The 24,772-nt window shown below is 37.5% G+C and overlaps 2 protein-coding genes across 2 annotated transcripts in view; one reads left to right on the top strand and one right to left on the bottom strand.

The window, feature by feature from the left end:
- LOC311072856 (uncharacterized protein) overlaps nucleotides 1–2,462 on the bottom strand; it is a 52,345-nt gene extending 49,883 nt beyond the window's left edge. Inside the window, exon 1 of the mRNA XM_084098160.1 lies at nucleotides 2,409–2,462. The gene's annotated coding sequence lies outside the window, so the exon portion shown is untranslated. The remainder of the gene's footprint in view (nucleotides 1–2,408) is intronic.
- ntsr1 (neurotensin receptor 1 (high affinity)) overlaps nucleotides 1–15,457 on the top strand; it is a 40,969-nt gene extending 25,512 nt beyond the window's left edge. The window contains exons 3-4 of the mRNA XM_084098159.1: nucleotides 7,184–7,268; nucleotides 11,957–15,457. Of these exons, the coding sequence (XP_083954285.1) occupies nucleotides 7,184–7,268; nucleotides 11,957–12,206 (335 nt within the window). The 3' untranslated portion in view covers nucleotides 12,207–15,457. The remainder of the gene's footprint in view (nucleotides 1–7,183; nucleotides 7,269–11,956) is intronic.
- Nucleotides 15,458–24,772: the final 9,315 nt, after the last annotated feature.

The following is a 24,772-nucleotide window of genomic DNA, read 5'->3' on the forward strand; positions in this document are numbered from 1 at the left end:
TTGATCCTAACTGAAATAAGTTAAAGAAGTACTAAAACTACTAAAACTGAAATAAAAATCAATTAAAGCTATAAAAATAAAATATAAACTAATAAAAATGTCAAAAGTAAAAGTTAACTTAAAGTAAAAAATACTGTCAATAAATACTAAAATAGTATATAAATAATATCAAAATAATAGTGGTGCTCAGTCAAATGTGGATAAAATGTGGGGAGAAAAAAAAAAAATCAAGCAAAAAAAATCTATCCATCCATTTCCATCTATTGTCATGGTCTGGACATTTTTTCCTTATTATGAACTGAGTCTGCTGGTTTTATAATTAGTCTGCACCTTTACTTTTCTTCATTGTGTTGTACTTTTGTATTTATTTGCCTAATTCGTTAGCTATGTACGGAAGAGGATTAGGGCCAAGCAATAATAAAAAAATAAAACCATCTCGAGATTAAAGTCATTATAATTCAAGATTAAACTCGTTAAATTTCGAGAAAAAAAGTCGAAATACAATCTTGAGAATAAACTCATTAAATATCGAGAATGAAGTCGTTGTGTTTCGAGAAAAAACTCGTTAAATTTTGAGAAAAAAAAACTCGAAATACAATCTTGAGAATAAATTCATTAAATTTCGAGAATAAAGTCGTTGTGTTTCGAGAAAAAAACTCGTTAAATTTCGAGAAAAAAAGTCGAAATAATCGTGAGAATAAACTCATTAAATTTCGAGAATAAAGTTGTGGTGTTTCGAGAAAAAAACTCGTTACATTTCGAGAAAAAAAGTCGAAATAATCGTGAGAATGAACTCATTAAATTTCGAGAATAAAGTCGTTGTGTTTTGAGAAAAAAAAAACGTAAAATTTCGAGAAAAAAAGTCGAAATAATCGTGAGAATAAACTCATTAAATTTCGAGAATAAAGTCGTTGTGTTTCGAGAAAAAAAGTCGAAATGAAATGTAGAGAATAACGCATTCGACCAGTGTTCATTGCATAGCCTACTGATATCAACCTCATCAAGGTTTTGTGGTTTCCCAGGATACCATAAGACGCATTATTAATCGTTGTTGGTTGTGTACGCCTCCATCCACAGAATGTAACGACTGTAACCATCTATACAGCCATTAATGGCAATGCCGTACGGTTTTAATTTATCATAGCTGTCCATATGCCAGAGTGCATTTGGGCCAGCGCAAGTGTAGCCTACTCTCCTTCGTCAAAATTCCACACCTTGAGGATCAACAAGTTTAATAATGCATCTTATGGTATCCTGGGAAAACACGAAACCTCGATGAATTTCATGTTGGACAAAAGCGAGTACATCGCGCAAATTGGACTGATTTTTTCTTCTAAAAAGACCAAGCCGACCTAGACCTAAGAATGTTCTATTCTTTGATACTGAAAGAAAGTCTAAAATATAGCTTGACTAAGTGATCCAACTCTGCCATGTCCTCTATCAGTAGGCTATGCAATGGACACTGATCGAATGCGTTATTCTCTACATTTCATTTCGACTTTTTTTCTCGAAACACAACGACTTTATTTCTCGAAATTTAATGAGTTTATTCTCATGATTATTTCGAGTTTTTTCTCGAAATTTAACGAGTTTTTTTCTCGAAACCAAACGACTTTATTCTCGAAATTTAATAAGTTTATTCTCAAGATTGTATTTAGACTTTTTTCTCTAAATTTAACGAGTTTTTTTCTCGAAACACAACGACTTTATTCTCGAAATGTAATGAGTTTATTCTCAATATTGTATTTCGACTTTTTTCTCGAAATTTAACGAGTTATTTCTCGAAACACAACGACTTTATTCTCAAAATTTAATGAGTTTATTCTCAAGATTGTATTTAGACTTTTTTCTCGAAATTTAACGAGTTTTTTTCTTGAAACACAACGACTTTATTCTCGAAATGTAATGAGTTTATTCTCAATATTGTATTTCGACTTTTTTCTCAAAATTTAACGAGTTTTTTCTCGAAACACAACGACTTTATTCTCGAAATTTAATGAGTTTATTCTCAAGATTGTATTTCGACTTTTTTCTCGAAATTTAACAAGTTTTTTTCTCGAAACACAACGACTTTATTCTCGAAATGTAATGAGTTTATTCTCAATATTGTATTTCGACTTTTTTCTCGAAATTTAACGAGTTTTTTTCTCGAAACACAACGACTTTATTCTCGAAATGTAATGAGTTTATTCTCAATATTGTATTTCGACTTTTTTCTCGAAATTTAACGAGTTTTTTCTCGAAACACAACGACTTTATTCTCGATATTTAATGAGTTTATTCTCAAGATTGTATTTCGACTTTTTTTCTCGAAATTTTAATCTCGAGATGGTTTTATATTTTTATTATTGCCTGGCCCTAATCCTCTTCCGCAGCTATGAGCTAATAAGTTCTAAAGTGTTACTTACCATGAAAAAGCATGTGTCACATATAAAGTTGCTTGGTTTCGGCTCATTCTTCTTGATGTTGTAACGGTGTTGTGTACTCAGGAACAGGCTGAAGGGTTGAAATCCAAACAACACTTTAATAATAACACTCAAGAATCAGCTTATGAAACTCACATTAACATGACAGTAGGTATTACGGTGACTGGACAAGGAGCGCAGGAGAAGGAACAACTTAAGTAGTGAACACAAGAGGATAATTACTAAACACAGCTGACGCACATGAACTAATAATGACGATAACCAAGGAGATGGACAAGTAGCAGGAAAATGAACAAAGAAACATGTGACAGATAAAAAACACTGAAAGTCCATGAACAAAACTAAACGGAACGTGACAGATGTCAAATACAAATGTCCTGAAGGATGGGATCTGACTGTGGGACAGCATTTAGGAGAAACGAAGTCAAACAACAAGACAGACAGTAGATATGGATTCACTTTTGTAAGAGAGAGTGAAAGAGAGGTATTCTGGCTTGCAATGTGATTAGGTGCTCATCTTGACCCTGTGCAAGAACTGTGGCAGCAAGTGTTGATCTGACTGAGAAGAGGAAGTACCATCTCTGGTCCTTTTCAAATGCTAATAATTGCTTCGCATAAGATATTACACACCATTTTGAATAATTTTCTGTTTCTCTCACAAATATGCTATACACAAGTAACATGAATAATTCAAGTTTGTTAATGAGTCTTAATCTGCTAAATGAGACTGAACCCACCAAAGAATTAAAGTGGGTTGGGGGCACAATTTTATGGACAAAATACTCAATAGCACTGCCTAATTACCATATTCACAACCTAAAATAATAGAACTAATTAGGTCTTATCAAAGCATGGCACTGGGCAAGATTTTTGTCATTTGTGAATGTTGTTTATGCATCTGCTGATTTCAAATGAAAACAACACATACTGATACAAAGACATGAGATAGAAAAGCTTTTTTTTTTCTTCTCTCGGCTCGAGACACACTAAAAATGCAGCATTATTGTGTAGGCAACCAACGTGTTTGTATGCTGTAAACATTTATTTATGTCGACAGCGCTGTCTGAAGCAATCCGTGTTTTTGCTGCTGTGTAGAAGCCTAATCCTCTTCTGTGCGATCTGTCACTGATCTGTATTTATGTTTCTTTATAAATCCAAAGCTATTGTGAGGAATGGGATCAGCCGGGCTTTGAGAATAAAGACTGACTGACAATTGAAAAACAAACATATATCACATATGCGTGTACCCAAATGACTTCATTTAGCTTTTCATTTCAAAGCTAATCAGACAAAAGTGTATTCATGATTGAATTTCACAAATTTCATCCATGGCTCTGCGCCAACATTGTCTTGACACATTAACATTTCAGATATAGGGTGACTTACTCATTTACTGCTCCATTAGTGATAAGATAAGGAGATAGACAGGTGGAATGAGGAGAAAATGAAATTAATCAAAGAAAACAAGATAATTTAGAGTGGCGGTGAGGGATTTGAATTAACCGCAGTCAAAGTGTTACAGCCAAAATGCCTAAAGCAGTCGGCATTGCACTGCAGTGGGCTGAAACGAGCAGAGGCGGATTTACAATAATATTACATTTATCAAAGGAAAAAGTTTATAATGTACTGGGGGCAGAGAACCTCTGATAAACAATTTTTGCTCTTGTAATTATTTTACTGTTCATTATTTTCATGTTACTGAATAAAATGATCAAAAGAAAGGGCAACACTTACACCAGTGATTGCTGATGGTGGAAACCCCCGATAACTGAGACAGAATTTCAAAAGAAACAAGCTGAGACCATGCAACATTTATCTGTCTCCAGCCTCCCTCTCTTGGGCTTTATCTTTTAATTGCTTTTTTGCACACATACACACATGCACAGCCATTTAAATCACCATCTGTGTGACAAATTGGTGACTAGTTTGATCCATAAAAAATTAAATGGCTGTGCTTTTAGCACTTCTCTGTTTTGGCACAGAGAGATAAACAATAAGTGGAGCTGAATGAATTTGCTTGAGGTGAATTGGTGCTTGACAATAGTGAAACTGATTTGAAATCACCTACAAAGCTGATATTCTCCATAGTTCTTGTAAATACTGTAACAACACATGATTTGCTATTTTGCTGCACACCAAATAATGAAATAGAATATTTACAGTAAATATATATATATATATATATATATATATATATATATATATATACAGTGAGGAAAATAAGTATTTGAACACCCTGCTATTTTGCAAGCTCTCCCACTTAGAAATCATGGAGGGGTCTGAAATTGTCATCGTAGGTGCATGTCCACTGTGAGAGACATAATCTAAAAAAAAAAATCCAGAAATCACAATGTATGATTTTTTAACTATTTATTTGTATGATACAGCTGCAAATAAGTATTTGAACACCTGAGAAAATCAATGTTAATATCTGGTACATTAGCCTTTGTTTGCAATTACAGAGGTCAAACGTTTCCTGTAGTTTTTCACCAGGTTTGCACACACTGCAGGAGGGATTTTGGCCCACTCCTCCACACAGATCTTCTCTAGATCAGTCAGGTTTCTGGGCTGTCGCTGAGAAACACAGAGTTTGAGCTCCCTCCAAAGATTCTCTATTGGGTTTAGGTCTGGAGACTGGCTAGGCCACGCCAGAACCTTGATATGCTTCTTACAGAGCCACTCCTTGGTTATCCTGGCTGTGTGCTTCAGGTCATTGTCATGTTGGAAGACCCAGCCTTGACCCATCTTCAATGCTCTAACTGAGGGAAGGAGGTTGTTCCCCAAAATCTCGCAATACGTGGCCCCGGTCATCCTCTCCTTAATACAGTGCAGTCGCCCTGTCCCATGTGCAGAAAAACACCCCCAAAGCATGATGCTACCACCCCCATGCTTCACAGTAGGGATGGTGTTCTTGGGATGGTACTCATCATTCTTCTTCCTCCAAACACGTTTAGTGGAATTATGACCAAAAAGTTCTATTTTGGTCTCATCTGACCACATGACTTTCTCCCATGACTCCTCTGGATCATCCAAATGGTCATTGGCAAACTTAAGACGGGCCTTGACATGTGCTGGTTTAAGCAGGGGAACCTTCCGTGCCATGCATGATTTCAAACCATGACGTCTTAGTGTATTACCAACAGTAACCTTGGAAACGGTGGTCCCAGCTCTTTTCAGGTCATTGACCAGCTCCTCCCGTGTAGTTCTGGGCTGATTTCTCACCTTTCTTAGGATCATTGAGACCCCACGAGGTGAGATCTTGCATGGAGCCCCAGTCCGAGGGAGATTGACAGTCATGTTTAGCTTCTTCCATTTTCTAATGATTGCTCCAACAGTGGACCTTTTTTCACCAAGCTGCTTGGCAATTTCCCCGTAGCCCTTTCCAGCCTTGTGGAGGTGTACAATTTTGTCTCTAGTGTCTTTGGACAGCTCTTTGGTCTTGGCCATGTTAGTAGTTGGATTCTTACTGATTGTATGGGGTGGACAGGTGTCTTTATGCAGTTAACGACCTCAAACAGGTGCATCTAATTTAGGATAATAAATGGAGTGGAGTGGACATTTTAAAGGCAGACTAACAGGTCTTTGAGAGTCAGAATTCTAGCTGATAGACAGGTGTTCAAATACTTATTTGCAGCTGTATCATACAAATAAATAGTTAGAAAATCATATATTGTGATTTCTGGATTTTTTTTTTTTAGATTATGTCTCTCCCAGTGGACATGCACCTACGATGACAATTTCAGACCCCTCCATGATTTCCAAGTGGGAGAACTTGCAAAATAGCAGGGTGTTCAAATACTTATTTTCCTCACTGTATATACCATAGGGCCAAATAAAACACAACCTAAGTTAAACTCTTTATTTAAATAAAATAAAATAAAATAAATGATAGGTCAACATATATTGCAATATACAATTGGCAGAAATTATATTTTCATTGGTATTTCTCATTTCATTACTAACAATTCTAACCATTAAGTGATTACTAAATGCTTTTGAACATTTTTGCACAAACTAAATATAGAATATGAATTAACACAAGTTTGTACTAGAACACTGCCACAGGTCATTAATACTAGGCTATAAGCTATCTGTTAACATTCATATTCATCTCAATGTCCAGACGTACATGACTTGTAATCTACCATTAGGTTTTATTTATGAAACACAAGCAAAACAAATTGCTATGTAAACAGTTCATGAAGCCATCCATGTGTAAATTGTCACATTCAACTGTGTGACAGTGTGACCACTTGCATATAAATGGTTGTACATACAATTTATACAGAAATTCATTCTGCTTGTTTTTCATGAATAAGTCCCATAATGTTGAAGCCAACTTGAAAAAAAAAAAAAAAAAACTAAAAGCCTTGATATGGACATGTTGATACAGAGGAAGGACGCAATTTTTTGCTGTCACTGCCTCACACTATATGAGAGATCAATAGCCTTGTGCATCTAGTCAAGAGCCTCATACAAAGATACAACTGAGATGAGTGAATTAATCCCTGCTTGACTCGGATCAGACCTAAAGGGGTTGAAAGATTGAAGGGGGATCGGTAAAAGAAAAGTGTGAGAGTTCAAATTCATTTCTGTCAGGAAACAAATTCTGTTTCTAAAAAAATGTGCCTATTACATGCTGAAGCCACCAGTGCTCTTAAAACCTGTTGATTTACATATATTATTTCACAAAGGTGAAATTGCTCCTTATTATGAATGTTTTACCTATTATTTCTCTTTTATTTTATTCTCCACAGGTGCCGTGGTCATTGCTTTTGTGGTGTGCTGGTTGCCGTACCATGCTCGAAGACTAATGTACTGCTATGTCACTGAATGGCCACTGTGAGTTTCAGTTTTTTTTAAAATCACAACACAATACAATAAAAATCTAATGAAACTTCAAATGTAAAACATTCTCTCAACTCTTCGATTTGCACTCTCTTATTGGACAATGCACACATGCTGAGAGTATGCAGATGCACAAAAAATTCCTCTGTTTTTTAGAGACAGAGTTGCTGAAGTCCATGAGCTTTTTATTAATAACATACAAAGCTTATAATAACATACAAAGGCACAAAAGATGAAAAGTTATAGCCTGTAGCCAGCTCACCGCACATTATAGCTCCACAAATCAATGCTTTGTTCTGGGCAGCGCCCACCAACAGCAGTGCACATAAATCATGATGCATCTGGTGGTGGTAGAGATTTCTGGGAGTTTTCTTCTATGATTCAAGGGGTGAATCGATAAATTTGAGGCACATACTCTTAGACTCAGCTTATAATTCATACAGAGCACCACATACACAGAGCAAACTAATCTGAACATGTGAGCGTGCACATGTGATTTTTTTTTCAGTGGCTGACTGCACACAAATTTATGTTGTGGTTGTCATGCATAGCTTGCGTGAACTTCCTAAACCATATGCTGATGAGTGATGGGACATTTTTATGATTTGATGTACAGTTCACCCCAGTGGAATTCCAATATCCAGAATGGCATGACATTTGAACCCTTGCTCAAAAATGCATTGGTTTTGACAGTAATGACAACTAGATTTAGAAATATTGTGGTATAGTGGTACTTGCACATAAAAACTACAGTGTGTTTCTATGCAGTTGCTTTGGTGTTCTAAGTGGTTGTTGTTTCTAATGATGTGAACTGTACAAAATATAAGCCAGCTCAGAGAGCATAGGTGCACTGAATGTTGATACCAACAGTGGATGGAAACAATCTGAGAGGGAGAGGAGGAAGAGTATGCGTAAGAGGTGGTGGACGAGGAGAAAAAGGATGAGGATGAGGAAGAGTAAGGTGTGGAGTGTTGTCAAGGCAGGATTTGGCACACCAGATTTTTTATTAAGTGTCTAATGAATGATCTATAGTGTTTATATATTGGCTGTGTGAATGATCTGAAAGCACTGTTTGATTTTGAGTACAAGTAAAATGGTTTTGGTGGCACGGTGGCTCAGTAGGTAGCACTGTCGCCAGTTCAAGCCCCAACCGAGCCAGGACTCCTTTCTGTGTGGAGTTTGTACGTGCTCTGGTTTCCCCCACACAGTCCAAAGACATGCAGGTTAGGTGGATTGGACATGCCAAATTGGCCATAGGTGTGAATGTGTGTGAGTCCCAAGTCATGTAATGGGTTGGGGAAAGACCTGGCAACCTACCCCAGAAAAAACATTGGCAAGAAAATTCATGGACAGTCTCTCGCATATGATGAGAAATGGCCATATAATCACCAAGAGTCGGATATGACTGAAATGGTTATTGAGAGAGAGATAAAATGGTTTTGAGCCGATTGTTTGATTTTGCCAGAAGAGTCAGGGGTTTTGTGAATGTAGTTTGAAGGTTTGGTTTTGTGTGTTGCGAGAAAATGGGTGAAGGTGTTAGGAACTGTGTTTTAACAATTGTGAAAAACTGTAAAAAACACCAGCTTATTCTCACTTCTAAGGTTATTGCTGGTGGTTTTAATGTGTTGCTACTGTATGTGGTGTTCTAAGTGGAGTTGTGTCTTTCTGTGAGTTTGCTATGGTGTTCTTGGTAGTTTTAGTGTGTTGCAATGCATTTACATTTACATTTATGCATTTGGCAGACGCTTTTATCCAAAGCGACTTACATAGCATTTCAAGGAACACATTTTACATTCTTATCAGTTCTTGCTTTCCCTGGGACCTTGCAACCCATGACCTTGGCGTTGCAAGCGCCAACACTCTACTGTTTGAGCTACAGGAAGTCTTGCAGTTGCAATGCTGTTCTGAGGGGTAATTGTGTGTTGTTATGCAGTTGCCAGGGCATTCAGGGTGGTTTTTAGTGTGTTGCTATGTGGTTGATATTGTGTTCTGAGTGGTTTGGTGTGCTGATTATGGGTATGAGAAGCATCTGTACTTTTTACCTGCAAGGGTTACTTTTTATTTTTTTACAGGAGTTCTTTAATGTGTGCCAGTGAGCTGAGGCAGTACTTGATGTTGTAGTATGTTTGATGTTTTAGTAAAGCAGAAAGAATCAGAAGATGAGGAGTGAACATATGAAAGGAAAATGTTATGGAAAGGCAGCATTAAGGTTTTGATGAAGAAGCATTATGGTGACAAAAAAGGATTTTACAAAAACACAAATATGGACAATATTGATTAATACCAGACTCGTAATGTCAGCCTGACATTTTACTTACATTTGATTAAAGGTCTTTTCATTTAGGAGAATCATGACAAGTGATTATTGCATGTATACATTTCAATATGATTGACTAAACTGCTGCAGAATAATGTTATGCTGTATAATTTCCACAAAAGCCTATACAGCCACTGAATTAATTCATCATTCATTAAAATAATGAAAAGAAAAGTCTTTCAGATTAATGATTCTTCTCAGTTCTGTTTAGCTTTTTATGATACAAAGCTCATCATCAATGTTGCCTAAGGGAGAACATTAGAAGCTTCGCCCAGATTACCAAAATCAGCTTCTTTAAAGATGCATTGCAAATTATTATACTCATTATTCATACTTAAAAGGTATTCAAGCTGGAATAATACATATATTTTAAATACATTTGAGAAGTGTAGCATGAGGACTGATATTATAATAAAAAGCGTTACATTTTATATACATTTGGAGAGCTACGGGGCAGTGGGACATCAGTCTCAAGTATTTTTTGCTGATGGTTAGGCCATTTGCCTCCAAAGTAGATGGGTGTTTGATGTATTTTTTCTGTCCTCTGCAGGTTTCATAAATATAGGTTGTAGCCTACTTTTTGTTAGCATATGAATGGGGAGATGTTAAGGCATTCAAGGTTTTGGTATGCTACCAATATGTATAAGGCATTGTAACAGGCTCAAATGGAATGGCAACAGACAGTTTATTAAATGCCTGATGTATATTGCACACAAAAATTGTAGGAGCTTTTTGAAAACAGCAAGCTCCAATCTGATTGGCTGGCTTGGCACAATTTCCGGAAGTCAGGGCGCACAGGTGTTTATCAGTCCCCAGAGACAGTTTTGTTTATAAGTTCCCAGGCTGCTACAATAAGCACTTGAAGAAATAGTTTACCAAAGTTTGCAAAGATTGTTGCATTGAATGTCAATATTCTTGCTGAGCTGATAGAGATTCGTACTGGTTCTGTCTTCTGTGGACATGCTACATATCATAATCCTGATGTGATCAAATATCACAGGAATAATGGATAATGGAATATGAATATGACGTTTGCCCTGTGTAGTCAAAACCTAATTTCCTTTTTTTTTTTATGCGATGACGAGACATGAATCCAAGAGATATACGATTATTCATGAGATGGCACCAGGGTGGGTCAAACGCAGCCTTCATTTGAAGCATTTGACATTAATATTACCGACACACACTCAAATCACTATGCAAAACCATCCCTCTTTCTCTCTCCCACACTGGGAAAAAATTGCTCTCATTTTCATAACAACAAATCATTGAATATAGTGCACCAAAGTCATCGAAATCAAACAGATATAAAATTAAATCAGCCATAGCATATACATAAACATTTATGTTATGTATTTATGTTATAAACATGCTCATTCTTTCTATATGTACCCATATTCTCGCAAAGCCTGCATTTATTTGATCAAAAATACAGTAAAAACAGTGATACGGTGAAATATGATTACAATTTTAAATAACTGTTTTGTATTTTAATATATTTTAAAATGTGATTTATTCCTGTGAGGGCAAAGCTGAATTCTCAGCAGCCATTTTTTTCAGTCTTCGGTGTCACATTATCCTTCAGAAATCATTCTCATATGCTGATTTCTGCTCAAGAAACATTTTTGTGTTAACTGTGGCATTTTTTACAGGATTTTTTGATGAATAAAATTTTTTAAAAACTGCATTTATTTGAAATAAAAAATCTTTTGTAACATTATAAATGTTTTTACTGTAACTTTTGATCAATTTAATGAATCCTTGCTGAATAAAAGTATTCATTTCTTTTAAAATAATAGTATAATAAATATGGATTTCTGACGGTGTGGGGAAATTGAGAAAGAAATAAAAAAAGTGTGTTTTTAATGGATAGCTGAAATAGATATGAATTAAGCATGAGTCTTCTATAATTTCACTAGCAAAAAGTGCTACCGGTTTAATCAACGCTTAGTACTTTGATTTCTTTATGAAAGCTGAGCAGCAAACTGAATCTACAAATAATTATAATTATTTATACACACAATATAGCATGTGTGCCTGTGTGTTACTTTATATAAAGGTCAAAAAAAGATTGGTTGAATGAAGATAATCATCATCACCATCATGTTTGTTTATAACCACAAAAAGTGATGTAAAAAGACCCAATATTTATCAGCAATCAGACTACATACAGTAGATACCCAAGACATAAAAGGCATATGTAATGAACATTTGCTCACCTTCTTACTGGCAACTTTCTTTACACATACTTGTTGTAAATGTTGACTGGAGCTTTCAGGCTTCAAAAAGAGTGCAAATATCTATATGCATGACAATGGTACATCAACATCTCTCTCAGTATATACTTATTTTTTCTCTTCCACAGTGCTCTCTTCAATTTCTACCACTACTTCTACATGGTCACCAATGTACTCTTCTATGTCAGCTCGGCCATCAACCCCATTCTCTACAACCTTGTCTCGGCAAACTACCGGCAAATTTTTTTTTCCACGCTTCGCTACCTAATCCTGCCCTGCCGCCATAATAAGCAGAAGCGCATTCTCACCAGACACTCTATCAGCATCTGCAGCAACCAGACCTTCTCCACCAATGTCATCAAAGAAACCATTTACTAAACACTGTCAAGATTCAGTCATTCAATTCTCTCAGCCAAGGAGAGACCACTGAAGCGAAGCATGTTTTCATATTGAGTTATTATTACAAGAATTGGTGCTTTTGTGCATTGCAGAACTGGCACCAGAGACACTTATCGTGTTTATGGGAGGGTATGTAGCACAAAATACACACCAAAAACAATGAATAATGAGCTGAAACAGTGTAAATACAAACATATTATATCAAATGTATATCCAGGTGTACATTGTTTCTCAATCGAAATATGAAATATAACAATGTTCCATATGAAGGGAACAGACTGCAGACAGTTGCTGTTGTGTACACAGAGTCTTTATATCCAGCTGATGTAATTTACCAACACTGGAATAACTGTGAACACAAGGACATACACCATTTTCAATTTTATTTTATTCACTGGCGCACAACAGGGACATTCAAAGTGGAGGCTGCTACATTGTCAAAGAAGTGACTCTTGCTTGCGACATACTAATACAGTGTCACCATTCCGTAGCCTTAGCAACAGTCTACATACAAAGAAGGCAGTGCTCTTGTGTGAAAACTGAAGAATGCTCTACAGGATCACGGGCATAATTGATTCTTTCATTCTAAAGTAGCTTCATTTAAACACTGCCTTGATTTGCAATTTGCAGAGAGAGAGCGAAAGGAGAGTCTTCAATGATAGAATATGCAACATAGGCTCATTGGAAAAATGTGCTATACAACTCCAAAACGTATACATACAATTTACTGAAGTTTCCAGCTGAAATGTACACTTGTGGCAGTAAAACACCAACGACTTTTATTCCTTTTTACACAAATTATTGTTAGAAGTGCAGATTGTCGATTAATAAAGACAATTTTTTTAGTTCCTTGCATAATACTGTTATAACCTCAAAAATCTTTTGCCATAGTAAATCATTTGTAAACTAATTCATTTTTACTTTTGCATCATATGTATGGCTTTTCTGCCATGGCAAAATAGCTCTGTAGCTCACCTGGTACAGCAACCTGGTACAACCAGTTTAATGTAATTTAGGTTGAATGCAATGTGCAATGTGGAGCGCTTGGATTGAGTCCTGTGACACACAAGTTATGATGAAAGAGCTTAATGACTTGTAAAAGCAAACTTAAATGGCATATGTGCTTCAGTATATGCTCACACTGGACAAACTGTACAAAACCAAGCCCCACCCTACATTTTTTCTTGTTTATTTCACACGGTTATATGTCACAAAAGGGAAAAAAGACTATAGCAACTCATGTTTCATGTCGACTTTAAACGCCACTGAATAACTACTGAATTCACTCACTTAACTAACATTTCTGTGATTGGCTACAATGCTCAACGGTGTAAAAAAACACGTTGTAAATAGAAACCTTTGACATTTTTTACAGAGTGCTCAGCATAGCTACCTTCAAGCAGGTACCGAATTGACCCGGTACTCTATACAACAGGTATTGCAGAAAGCATGTATCATCAATTTTTTTAAATTGAAGTATCTACTTGGTACCAAAGAACAGGTACTTTTAACAACACTGGATTAGTGTAGGTAGTACATTATTTCAAAAGCGATAGACCATTAACCTTTCAGCACCACTAATCGGACATTTCATTTTTACAGTTGAAAATAATTAAACTAATTAAACAGTGGAGCTAAAGGTCTAACCACATCGAACCCTAACATTGACTCTATCCCTAAACCTAATTAGGTTAAGCTCCACCCCTTAGATCCACCCCTGGATTAGATCAAGCTCCAACCATTTGGCTCTGCAGTGAGTATCATAAGAAATGTTGTCACAGGCATGTTTTTTTCCAATAAGTCTGGAGTGAGAATAGCATATGCGTGGATGAAGGAAAGAGAAGTAGCACACAATAACTTTTTAGCTTATCTTTTAGAAACTTTGCCTTAAAAGCAAGGATGAGGAAGCTCTCTAGTTCACGGTGCAGTGTAGGCAGCTGATTTTCCATAATATGATGTTTAATACTAAAAAAAGAAGATTATAATAAAAATATGAAGGTGGAAATGAGGAAGGGTTGGTTCCTAGCTGGTGAATGCCCATATTGTGCTGAACTTATAGCAAAAGTAAGTCATTTTCAGTTACTGATGCCATTGGCCTATTTGCAGTCACTATTAATTTATTTCACAAATAAAAGTATCCAATAATATAACTTTTTCCAAGATGAAATTGATATTGATCTTTAGCTGGTCATGTGATCTCAACACAGTTGCCCCCATGAGTAAATACACTTTTACAATACACATGTAAAATAAAGCTTTTGTTAAGCTCCTGAGATGACTGGATTCTTGATGTGAATATAGATGGACCACATTTTGGTACCATTTTGTTGAAATCCATCTACATCAATCACCGTGAGTGAATTCTAGAGAACAGAGTGAATATTCACAGCAGGGAGGAAGCTGAGCACTTGAGCGGAGTTGTAGACCGGTATGTTGAAGAATTCTGAATGGAAGAAAATGTGCATAACATGATGGTATGATGGCCAGGGCTGTAAGGGCAGAGCAAGCAACATAAAAAAAGGAAATGAGAAAGTGAACGTATGAGAGACCACCTGCTGAGGCTGTAGAGAAAACAAGGCCAACACAGTAAGAAAGGTTCAAATGTTTGCTTGATGGCTCTCTGGGGTATCCTGGGAAATAACAGTCATGTGGACCAGTATGTCTAACTCATTTTGTTTGGATGATCTAGATATTTGTCGCTATGACTTTTTTATTGTAATGTTACTGTTGTTGCCTTCAAAATCGATACCTTTCTCTATGTGAGCCTGAAATAAGGCTACACAATAACTAATTTTTATGGCGCTAAACTTTACAGTGTTTTAGATAGATTGCATGCCTTTAGACTGTGCCTCCATGCTCATAGTGTCATCAATCAATGAATTCAAAACCCATCTGAATCAATACAATCTAAATCCCACAATTGATGTTAACTCTGTTTGTGGTATATGTAACATTCTGTATTTTAAAAAATATATATGTTAGTACTGCAGTTAATACTGGGTTTGAATAGTATAAATGTGCTGATGTTGATGTGTCTTGTTATTATTTCCTAAATTAAGACAGAAATTCAGTTTTATTATGTATTCATTTGAATGGGGGACTAATTCTGAATAATAAATTGTTCAAAAAGCTTTTCTTCTGCATCACAGTTTAATTGTTTATCAAGCTTGTGATGTTTAATAATGGACTTTGTTTTGCAAATAATTGAATAAAAATGGAATTATGTTTCTCTTGTGGCTCAATTTGTATTACTCACATCATTACAGGAAGTAATAAATCTCAGTGTATTATTCATGTTAAATTTCTGGTTTAATTTCCAGAGGCATTACAGATACACAAAATATGAGACATGCCGAAAACTTTGCAATTCACTGGTGTCTATCCTAAATCACACAAACACACAAACAAATGGCTAATGTGTTTGACCTTATCAGACTGTCTTCAGGCACTGCCCAGTCTGGAGGTTGTCTATGGTCTGTGATGGATGTGATTGTTGAGGTGATTGGATCCCAAAGGGTGGAGCAGCACTGAGAAGCAGTCAAACATAATTGGGCTGTTCAATCACTTGGCAATCGATGCACTGCTTCCATTTGGATCTACATATTTGTGCGAGCAGAATATTTCCGCTGTTATATACATGAAAAATAAATACAGATCACGTTTTGATGTAGAGGATGAACTGCGAGTAGCCGTATCCACCATCACCATCATTACATCTCGCAATTCTGACTTGTTTTCTCAGAACTGCGTGATATAAAGTCGCAATTACCTTTTTTATTTTTTACTCTGTGGCGGAAACAAGCTTCCACAGGAAGTGGATGCAACATAATTGAAATGTTGTGAAGGATTTAAAACAAAGTTTTTTTTGTTTATTGTTTGTGTATGCTGTGGTAGTGGGGGTCGCAAGTTCTCGTCAATGTTAGTTTAGGGGTCGCTGGCTTAAAAGTTTGAGAACCACTGACCTAGGGCACCAAGTGAGCCAGGGAAAACGTTTCTCATGTTCAAAGACACATCAAACTTTTTCTCTGTCTGTGTTTTTCAAACTTTACTCTTTCTTTGCATACCATGAAACCTTATAATTGTTCATAGTTTACATTGGCAGATTTACAGACCAATTCACCGACCAATTCAACACATAATTAGTAAAAAGAAGAAAACTGAGCTGAAAGAGCAATAGCCCGAAGATTCACTGTACATTAATAATTACTAAAGACACATTTATGACACTTTGTTTATTTAATGTCCAGGGCTGCGTTTCCCAAAAGCATTGTAGGCCTACTGTAAGTAGATTGTAGAAATGGTTGTGCGAATCATCTTAGAAATACAGGCTGTTTCCCAAAAGCATTGTAACTTAAGTTGTACTAGAAACTTGTCACAGATTTATAGATATTCTTGAGTAAATGTAGAGTGCTAAAGTGCATCATAAGGAGACAGATACATGCTTGCACCAACACTATCTCACGACCAATTCGTACGAATTCGTACGAATGATAAAAAGATGGCTAATTCGTATGAATTCGTACGACCTCACTCGTACGAATTTGTACGATTTTTCTAAACCCACGTGATGGGTAGGTTTAGGGGCGGGGTCAGGGGTAGGTCATTCGTATGAATTCATACGAATTGGGCAATTCGTAAAATATGTACGATTTTGCAAAAATCGTACTAATTCGTACGAGTGAGGTCGTATGAATTCCTACGAATTAGCCACCTCGTAGAATTTGTACGTTTTCCCGTGAGATCGGGTTGGCTTGCACCTACGTAACAACTGCAAAATTACATCTAAACAATACGAGTGTAATATAAGTGTAATACATTTATTATTATTCTATTTACTTTCATTTAAATGTTTTATTTTAAATGAATGATATTATTAAATTATTTCAAAATAAATAAAGACAAGTAGGCCTAATTAAGCACACTGATTAATAAGACTACTACAAAGTACACTGATTTTTGTGGACGTAGTTTGGTACAATCAAATTTGTTGCATGATTGTTGCAGACAACTTTACAAATTAAATTCAGAGGAAGAGGAGATGTTATATTTGAGAGGGAAATTTTACAATTTGTGAATGCTGATAATAAAGAAATAGGGAGAACATGTCAACGACTAGCTGCCACACATGAAAACTGGCCATATATTGTAAATGTTGGCTCGTAAAAATGTCTTTCACATCTTCCTCCTCTTCAACAACCTTTTTCTTCCTCTCAACCCAAGGGCGCTATACCGCTTGCACTGCAATGCTGTTCAACATTAATGTCATCATTATCCCTTTTGGGGAGTAAAAAGCAGACCACCGCTTGATAGATAAATGTCACTAAAGCGCAGCTTCCGCTACTTTAATGTGCACTCCGCAATATTGGCAGCACTGTCAACCTTGTTACTCAGTAGTCACTCAATCGCTCTGTGAGTAACCACTGTCTCCATGTCTGCCTTTGATCCTGGAAGCTTGTGAATTTGAGAAAATTAATCACTGGAAATTGCAGTCAGATTAACAAAGCAGTAAATGTGTAAGTAATAGATTGTTCCGCACAAAAACAAAACAAAAACAAAATTATATTTATGTAGAAAATTGGGTTATTAGACATTTAAAAAAAAGAATAATAACTTCAAACCTTTCCCATTAAGTAAATTACAAATGTTTATAATTTATTATGCAATAGGCAGATGGATTGACATTTCAGCTCTTCATGAATGGACAGCGACTCTTAAGTAGCACTTAAATCTCATATTCGCACATTCATGTCAAATTCACCTTCTGATAAGTGCATTTTTGTGAAATGCACGTTAAAAAAGTTGCGAACGATCACACGAAGCTCTTAAAAGCTTCTCGGGAACGCGGGCCAGTGCACATAATTCACACCCCACAGCATTTCCAATCTCTGCCCAAACAGAAAGCCATCATCATATCTTTACTTTTGCACATGTTACACATTCTGTAAGGGCAATGAGCTTGTGACTCTTCCAGCTTCATGAAGGGAAAGTGGAAATGAGCATCTCGAAAGAAGCGTCCAGAGAGATTTGCAGTAAGCAAATCTGGAAATGCTTTAATGAGTTTCTATGGGCAACTAATGTGGGCACTGGATGTAAGGTATAGGCAATTATAATCTAAGAATAATTCAATGCTAACTTGCTCATACGCATTTCAACACAACTTTCTCTGTACACTTAAAGGGATACTCCACTTTAAAATGAAAATTCTGTCATCATATACTCACCCTCATGTTGTTTCAATCCTTTATGATTTTCTTTCTTCTGCTGAACAGAAAGGAAGATATTTAGAAGAATGTCAGTAACCAGACAGTTTCTGGTCTCATTGACTTCCATAGTATATTTTTTTCCTACTATGGAAATCAATGAGACCAAACTGCCTGGTTACTGACATTCTTCTAAATATCTTCCTTTCTGTTCAGCAGAAGAAAGAAAATCATACAGGTTTGAAACAACATGAGGGTGAGTATATGATGACAGAATTTTAATTTTAAAGTGGAGTATCCCTTTAATAGGGGAGATTAGATAGGTTGTCAAACAAGAAAGTTTTCATAAAGATCTCAGTAACTACAGGTTAACTAACTCTGTCCTCCAATTATTTTTTAGCCCCATGTTTTGCGATAGGTGTTTGCTAAGAATGTGAGCACAATGACACCACATGACATGTATGAAGAAGCAAAAGTCTAAAATATAAATGATATTAGATATAATCAAGGCAGAACAAGTTGTCACAATTTCATTTATGTGTCACAGTGTTAAATATAAATGTTAAATACAAGACATTATGGTACTTAATGTATTTTATAATTTTATGGGAAATATAATTTATATTTTATAATAACATTATATAATATTTATATATTGAATATAATTTAAATAATATTTATAATGTAATTGTGTTACCTTTTTAATTTTCCATGGTTTTTTTTTTTTCATAATTGTTTTATGGGGTTTTTTTTTAGTAAAGCTATAAAATAGTCTATAATAATGTATATTTTTAACACAGATATGCTGTGTATTGTGATATTTTACTCATATTTTCTCCTATATTTAAAACAAATAAATAAAAATATTATTCAGTGTGAAGCTATGAATTAAAGTTAAGCAAAACAATGGTTTAACCTTCTTCATTGTGGTTGTTCTTTCATGGCAGTTTATGTATTTCAATAAAGTTTGTCAGGTCAGATGTCATTTTGTGCATTTCCAAGTGTGCTTATATATGTGTGTCACAGTGTCTGGTTTGTGTTTCCCCGGGTGTCCACTAGAGGTCCTTGTCCCCCACGGTGTCATTCTCTCATGCACTACATTTCCCATCATCCTGTTCTGTCTAATCATTGATCATTGCACACAGCTGTTTCCCGTCACCTTGTTAGTATCTGTGTATAAATACCCTGTCTGTTTCAGTCCATGTCACGGAGTCGTTGTTATTTGTCACTACACTTCTGGTCTGTGTTTTAGCCTGTTTCTTGTTTTGTTTATTGTGTTTGGATTGCTAAAATGGACTTTGAACCCTGCCTGGATGACTATGAATTGGATTGCCCTAATAATAAATATGCTGCATTTGGATCTACCTGTTTTCCCGTGTGTTCCCGTGACAGAACGACTCCGTCAAAGCATAGATCCAGCAGTATGGATTTTCGTGGCTCTTTCCCAACCACGAAGACCGAGAGGAGGCAGCAGAGGGGGAATTTGCCAGTGGAAGAGGTCACTCACCGTATGAACATTTTTCAATGCTTTGCATTATGGGCCCGCCAGACTGAGGAGGCCATGGTGGTCAATTCCCCTGAGCACCCTTCCACCGATGACAGAGAGTCTTTTAGGGGAACCCGTCTGGCCAGGTTTTCGGGGACTCGTGGAGGCCGCAGGGGAGGAGGTGCTAGAGGTGAGCCCCGGACCCACTCTCCACTTCAGTCTTTCTTCGACCATGGGCCGGTGATGCTCAGCCCAGAGCTCCCTTCGCCGCTGGTCCTGTCCAGCCCGGAGCCTGCACCTCACCATAAGAAACGGCGGAGGAGGAAGAAGACTTCCCGTCTCCCTAATGTCCCAGAGATCATCCCCGTGCAACCCGCTGTCGTCCCGGAGGTCGTCCCCATGCAGCCCGCTGTCATCCCAGAGGTCGTCCCTGTGCAGCCCGCTGTCGTCCCAGAGGTCGTCCCTGTGCAGCTCGCTGTGATCCCGGAGGTCGTTCCTGTGCAGCCCGCTGTCATCCCGGAGGTCGTTCCTGTGCAGCCCGCTGTCATCTCGGAGATCGTCTCGGAGCTGCCCATCATCAGTCCTGCCACGGCAAGGAGGGCTGTCTTCCTCTTTTATGCAGTGGCAGTACTGCATGCATGGAGGAGACACAGCACGTCTGCCGATCCAGAGACTGTTCAGGTCCCGTCTGCCGATCCAGAGACTGTGCAGGTCCCGTCTGCCGATCCAGAGACCGTTCAGGTCCCGTCTGCCGATCCAGAGACCGTTCAGGTCCCGTCTGCCGATCCAGAGACCGTTCAGGTCCAGAGACCGTTCAGGTCCCGTCTGCCGATCCAGAGACCGTTCAGGTCCCGTCTGCCGATCCAGAGACCGTTCAGGTCACGTCTGCTGAGCCAGTGTCTCCGGACAAGATGGCCGCCGCTGAGCCTGTGTCTCCAGACAAGATGGCCATCGCCGAGCCAGTGTTTCCGGACAAGATGGCTGCCGCCGAGCCTGTGTCTGTTCCTGAGCCGGTGTCTGTTCCTGAGCCGGTGTCTGTTCCTGAGCCGGTGTCTGTGTCTGTTCCGGTGCCTGTTCCTGAGCAGGTTCCTGTTCCGTGGCCACCCGATGGACTGTCTGCTCCGCCATGGCCGCCCGAAGGGTCGTCTCCGCCCTGGCCGCCTGATGGACTGTCTGCTCCGCCCTGGCCGTCTGAAGGAAAGTCTCCGCCCTGGCTGCCCGAAGGGTCGTCTTCGCCATGGCCGCCCGATGGACTGTCTGCTCCGCCCTGGCCGCCTGAGGGAGTCTCCGCCCTGGCCACCCGATGGATCGTCTGCTTCGCCCTGGCCACCCGATGGGTCGTCTGCTTCGCCCTGGCCGCCGGCTAAGCCATCACCTCCTGTTCCTGTTCCCTTTCATGGACCTGGCCCTCCATCCCTCCCCCTGATCCTCCACCGTTCCACCTCCCTCCTGGACTCTTGTTTTGGTTGTTTTTTGTGGGTCTTGGAGCATCTGGTAGCCGCTCCGTAGAGGGGGGGTTATGTCACAGTGTCTGGTTTGTGTTTCCCCGGGTGTCCACTAGAGGTCCTTGTCCCCCACGGTGTCATTCTCTCATGCACTACATTTCCCATCATCCTGTTCTGTCTAATCATTGATCATTGCACACAGCTGTTTCCCGTCACCTTGTTAGTATCTGTGTATAAATACCCTGTCTGTTTCAGTCCATGTCACGGAGTCGTTGTTATTTGTCACTACACTTCTGGTCTGTGTTCTAGCCTGTTTCTTGTTTTGTTTATTGTGTTTGGATTGCTAAAATGGACTTTGAACCCTGCCTGGATGACTATGAATTGGATTGCCCTAATAATAAATATGCTGCATTTGGATCTACCTGTTTTCCCGTGTGTTCCCGTGACAATGTGTGTGTGTGTGTGTGTGCACACTAGACTTCTGGTATTTTGAGCACACACTAGTCAAATCTAAATGCACCCTGGCTTTGCTTGAGCACTAATTCCTTTGGGATTGTGATGCTTTGGCAGCAAACTCTCCCAGCTGGCATCCCCAAAAGGTTAAAAAGACAGAGAAAGAGGGGAAAGGATATGAATGAATAAATAACAAATTCGTGACCAGAAGATGACAACCAAACTGTGTTGCTGTATCAAATCCCATAGGATTATTATTTCTTTTTTGAAAACTAAAGAGAACTAAGTGAGCATAGGTTACCTTTTCCAATAGATACTGTTGGTGAAGGATGATGATATAAAACTACTCACCTTGATCTAGATTTCCCCTGGTCTTTTTCATTACTGACAACTAAGATTAGTTACGAAACATTGGCTCGATGTAGGGTACACTTTCAATAAACGTGGGTACATGTTTATTTTTTTTGGTTTATTTTTAAAGATTTATTCAGTAATTCTTTGGCTTACGTTATAATATTTTAATTGTTTATCATGCCACGTGCACATCTTATTTTATTATTGAAGATTAAATTTGTTGTCATGATTTATTGTATAGATATTTTTTTCTGTGGGTAATTTGATTACATTGTGCTTTGTGTAACTTGGACTTTAAGTAACTGTATGTTTTGAATGTATTATTTTTGAAAAATGGTTTGTTCCACTTTTTTCTGTTATATTTATGGTTTGTGAATGTTTGTGTGTGTGCGTGTGTGTGTGTGTTATTTGCATTTGTCATAGTTGAGAAATAAGTGTGGTGCATTTTAGTTTATAAACAAATTATGTACATAATACTAATATGACAATGTTTTTTTCAAGAATGATGTTGTTCTTTCTATTTAATGTTTAAAGTTTGAGTGTTTTTTTGTTCATGTGCTCAGTAAATGATGAGCTGTTTTTAAATTATTTTAGTTCAAGGCTTTGTATTAAATGTTTATTTTGATATGATTAATACAGATTATTTGACATTAATTGCCCATACTCAGTTTTTAATTTGTAATGACATTAACATGAAGGTAATAATACATTTATTAAAATTAAATATCAATTAATGAACACCATTTATAGCATTACAATGAGCAAACTATTGTTTTTTAACATAACATTAAACAAGATTTATATATTTTAAAATACTGTACTTTTTTAAAATATTTATTGTATATTATAATACCACATGCATGTGTGTAACGTGTAGGTCCAAAAGGTTCCAAAATAAAATATTTTTTTAGAAAACAAACTCAAATAACACAATTGCGAGAAGTAGGCAACGTACAGAGCATAACAAAGACATAAACAATATCGGACCCTGAAGTGAGCACAAAGAGGATCAAAATCCATGTGAAAATAGCTGTATAAGCTCCGCCCTCACTTCCAGGCTGTGTCTGATGGCTTAGTGCGCTGGTCTCAGCTGGATACTATTAGAAACACCTAAGCAGCATTAAAATCTTTTGTTGAATTGTTATTGAATTGTAGCAGAAATCTATTATATTATACATATACATTTTTACAATTATTTGAGTAAATACTTTAGTTAATTTGTAAAATTATTAACTATTTTTAAATAATAAAGAATATATATTTAACTGTGTTCCATAAGGTTAAGAAAATTCTTTTATTGACTTTTTGTTGAAAAAAAGTAAGGATTTTCAGGCCTTCATTTGTACTCTATTGTGCCAAATGTAGAGCTGTAAGCAGGTCATTTCATTGTCTCAGCCTGTGTGTGTGTGTGTGTGTGTGTGTGTGTGTGTGTGTGTGTGTGTGTGTGTGTGTGTGTGTGTGTGTGTGTGTGTGTGTGTGTGTGTGTGTGTGTGTGTGTGTGTGTGTGTGTGTGTGTGTTCGCACTCCTCTCCTTAAGGGTGATAGGATGCAACAATGTGTCACAAGGAAGCAATCTGTCAGCTCGGATCAATATTTGCTCTTAGCTTCCCACCTGCATCAGAGAGAATGTAGGGGGCAATGTGTCACTTTTGATTGATTTATTGCCCCCATAAAAATTCCATCAAAACCATAAATTTCATAACCCCCTCCCTCCCACTTTCGGACTGTACACCTATGGACACCTGTTCTGGCCATCTGTTTATCACCCCCACTATCCCCCATCCTGAGGTATTTATGACTGTACAGGAATGCGAGTGTGTTTTTGAAGTGTCTACAATGTATTTTAAACTTTTAAGAAGCGTTGTATAAGGATGACAGAGTCAGAGATAAGATCAGTGTTTTTTTATTAAAGAAAGGTTTTTTCACTTACATTTGAAGAAAAGGTGTACTTTCACATATAAAAAGATATTTAAAACAATGTATATCATTAAAATACAGTGAGGAAAATAAGTATTTGAACACCCTGCTATTTTGCAAGTTCTCCCACTTAGAAATCATGGAGGGGTCTGAAATTGTCATCGTAGGTGCATGTCCACTGTGAGAGACATAATCTAAAAAAAAAAATCCAGAAATCACAATGTATGATTTTTTAACTATTTATTTGTATGATACAGCTGCAAATAAGTATTTGAACACCTGAGAAAATCAATGTTAATATTTGGTACAGTAGCCTTTGTTTGCAATTACAGAGGTCAAACGTTTCCTCTAGTTTTTCACCAGGTTTGCACACACTGCAGGAGGGATTTTGGCCCACTCCTCCACACAGATCTTCTCTAGATCAGTCAGGTTTCTGGGCTGTCGCTGAGAAACACGGAGTTTGAGCTCCCTCCAAAGATTCTCTATTGGGTTTAGGTCTGGAGACTGGCTAGGCCACGCCAGAACCTTGATATGCTTCTTACAGAGCCACTCCTTGGTTATCCTGGCTGTGTGCTTCGGGTCATTGTCATGTTGGAAGACCCAGCCTCGACCCATCTTCAATGCTCTAACTGAGGGGAAGGAGGTTGTCCCAAAATCTCGCAATACTGGCATCCTCTCCTTAATACAGTG

The sequence above is a fragment of the Abramis brama genome (genome assembly GCF_963993115.1).
Source record: "Abramis brama genome assembly, chromosome: 22".
Classification (NCBI taxonomy): domain Eukaryota; kingdom Metazoa; phylum Chordata; class Actinopteri; order Cypriniformes; family Leuciscidae; genus Abramis; species Abramis brama.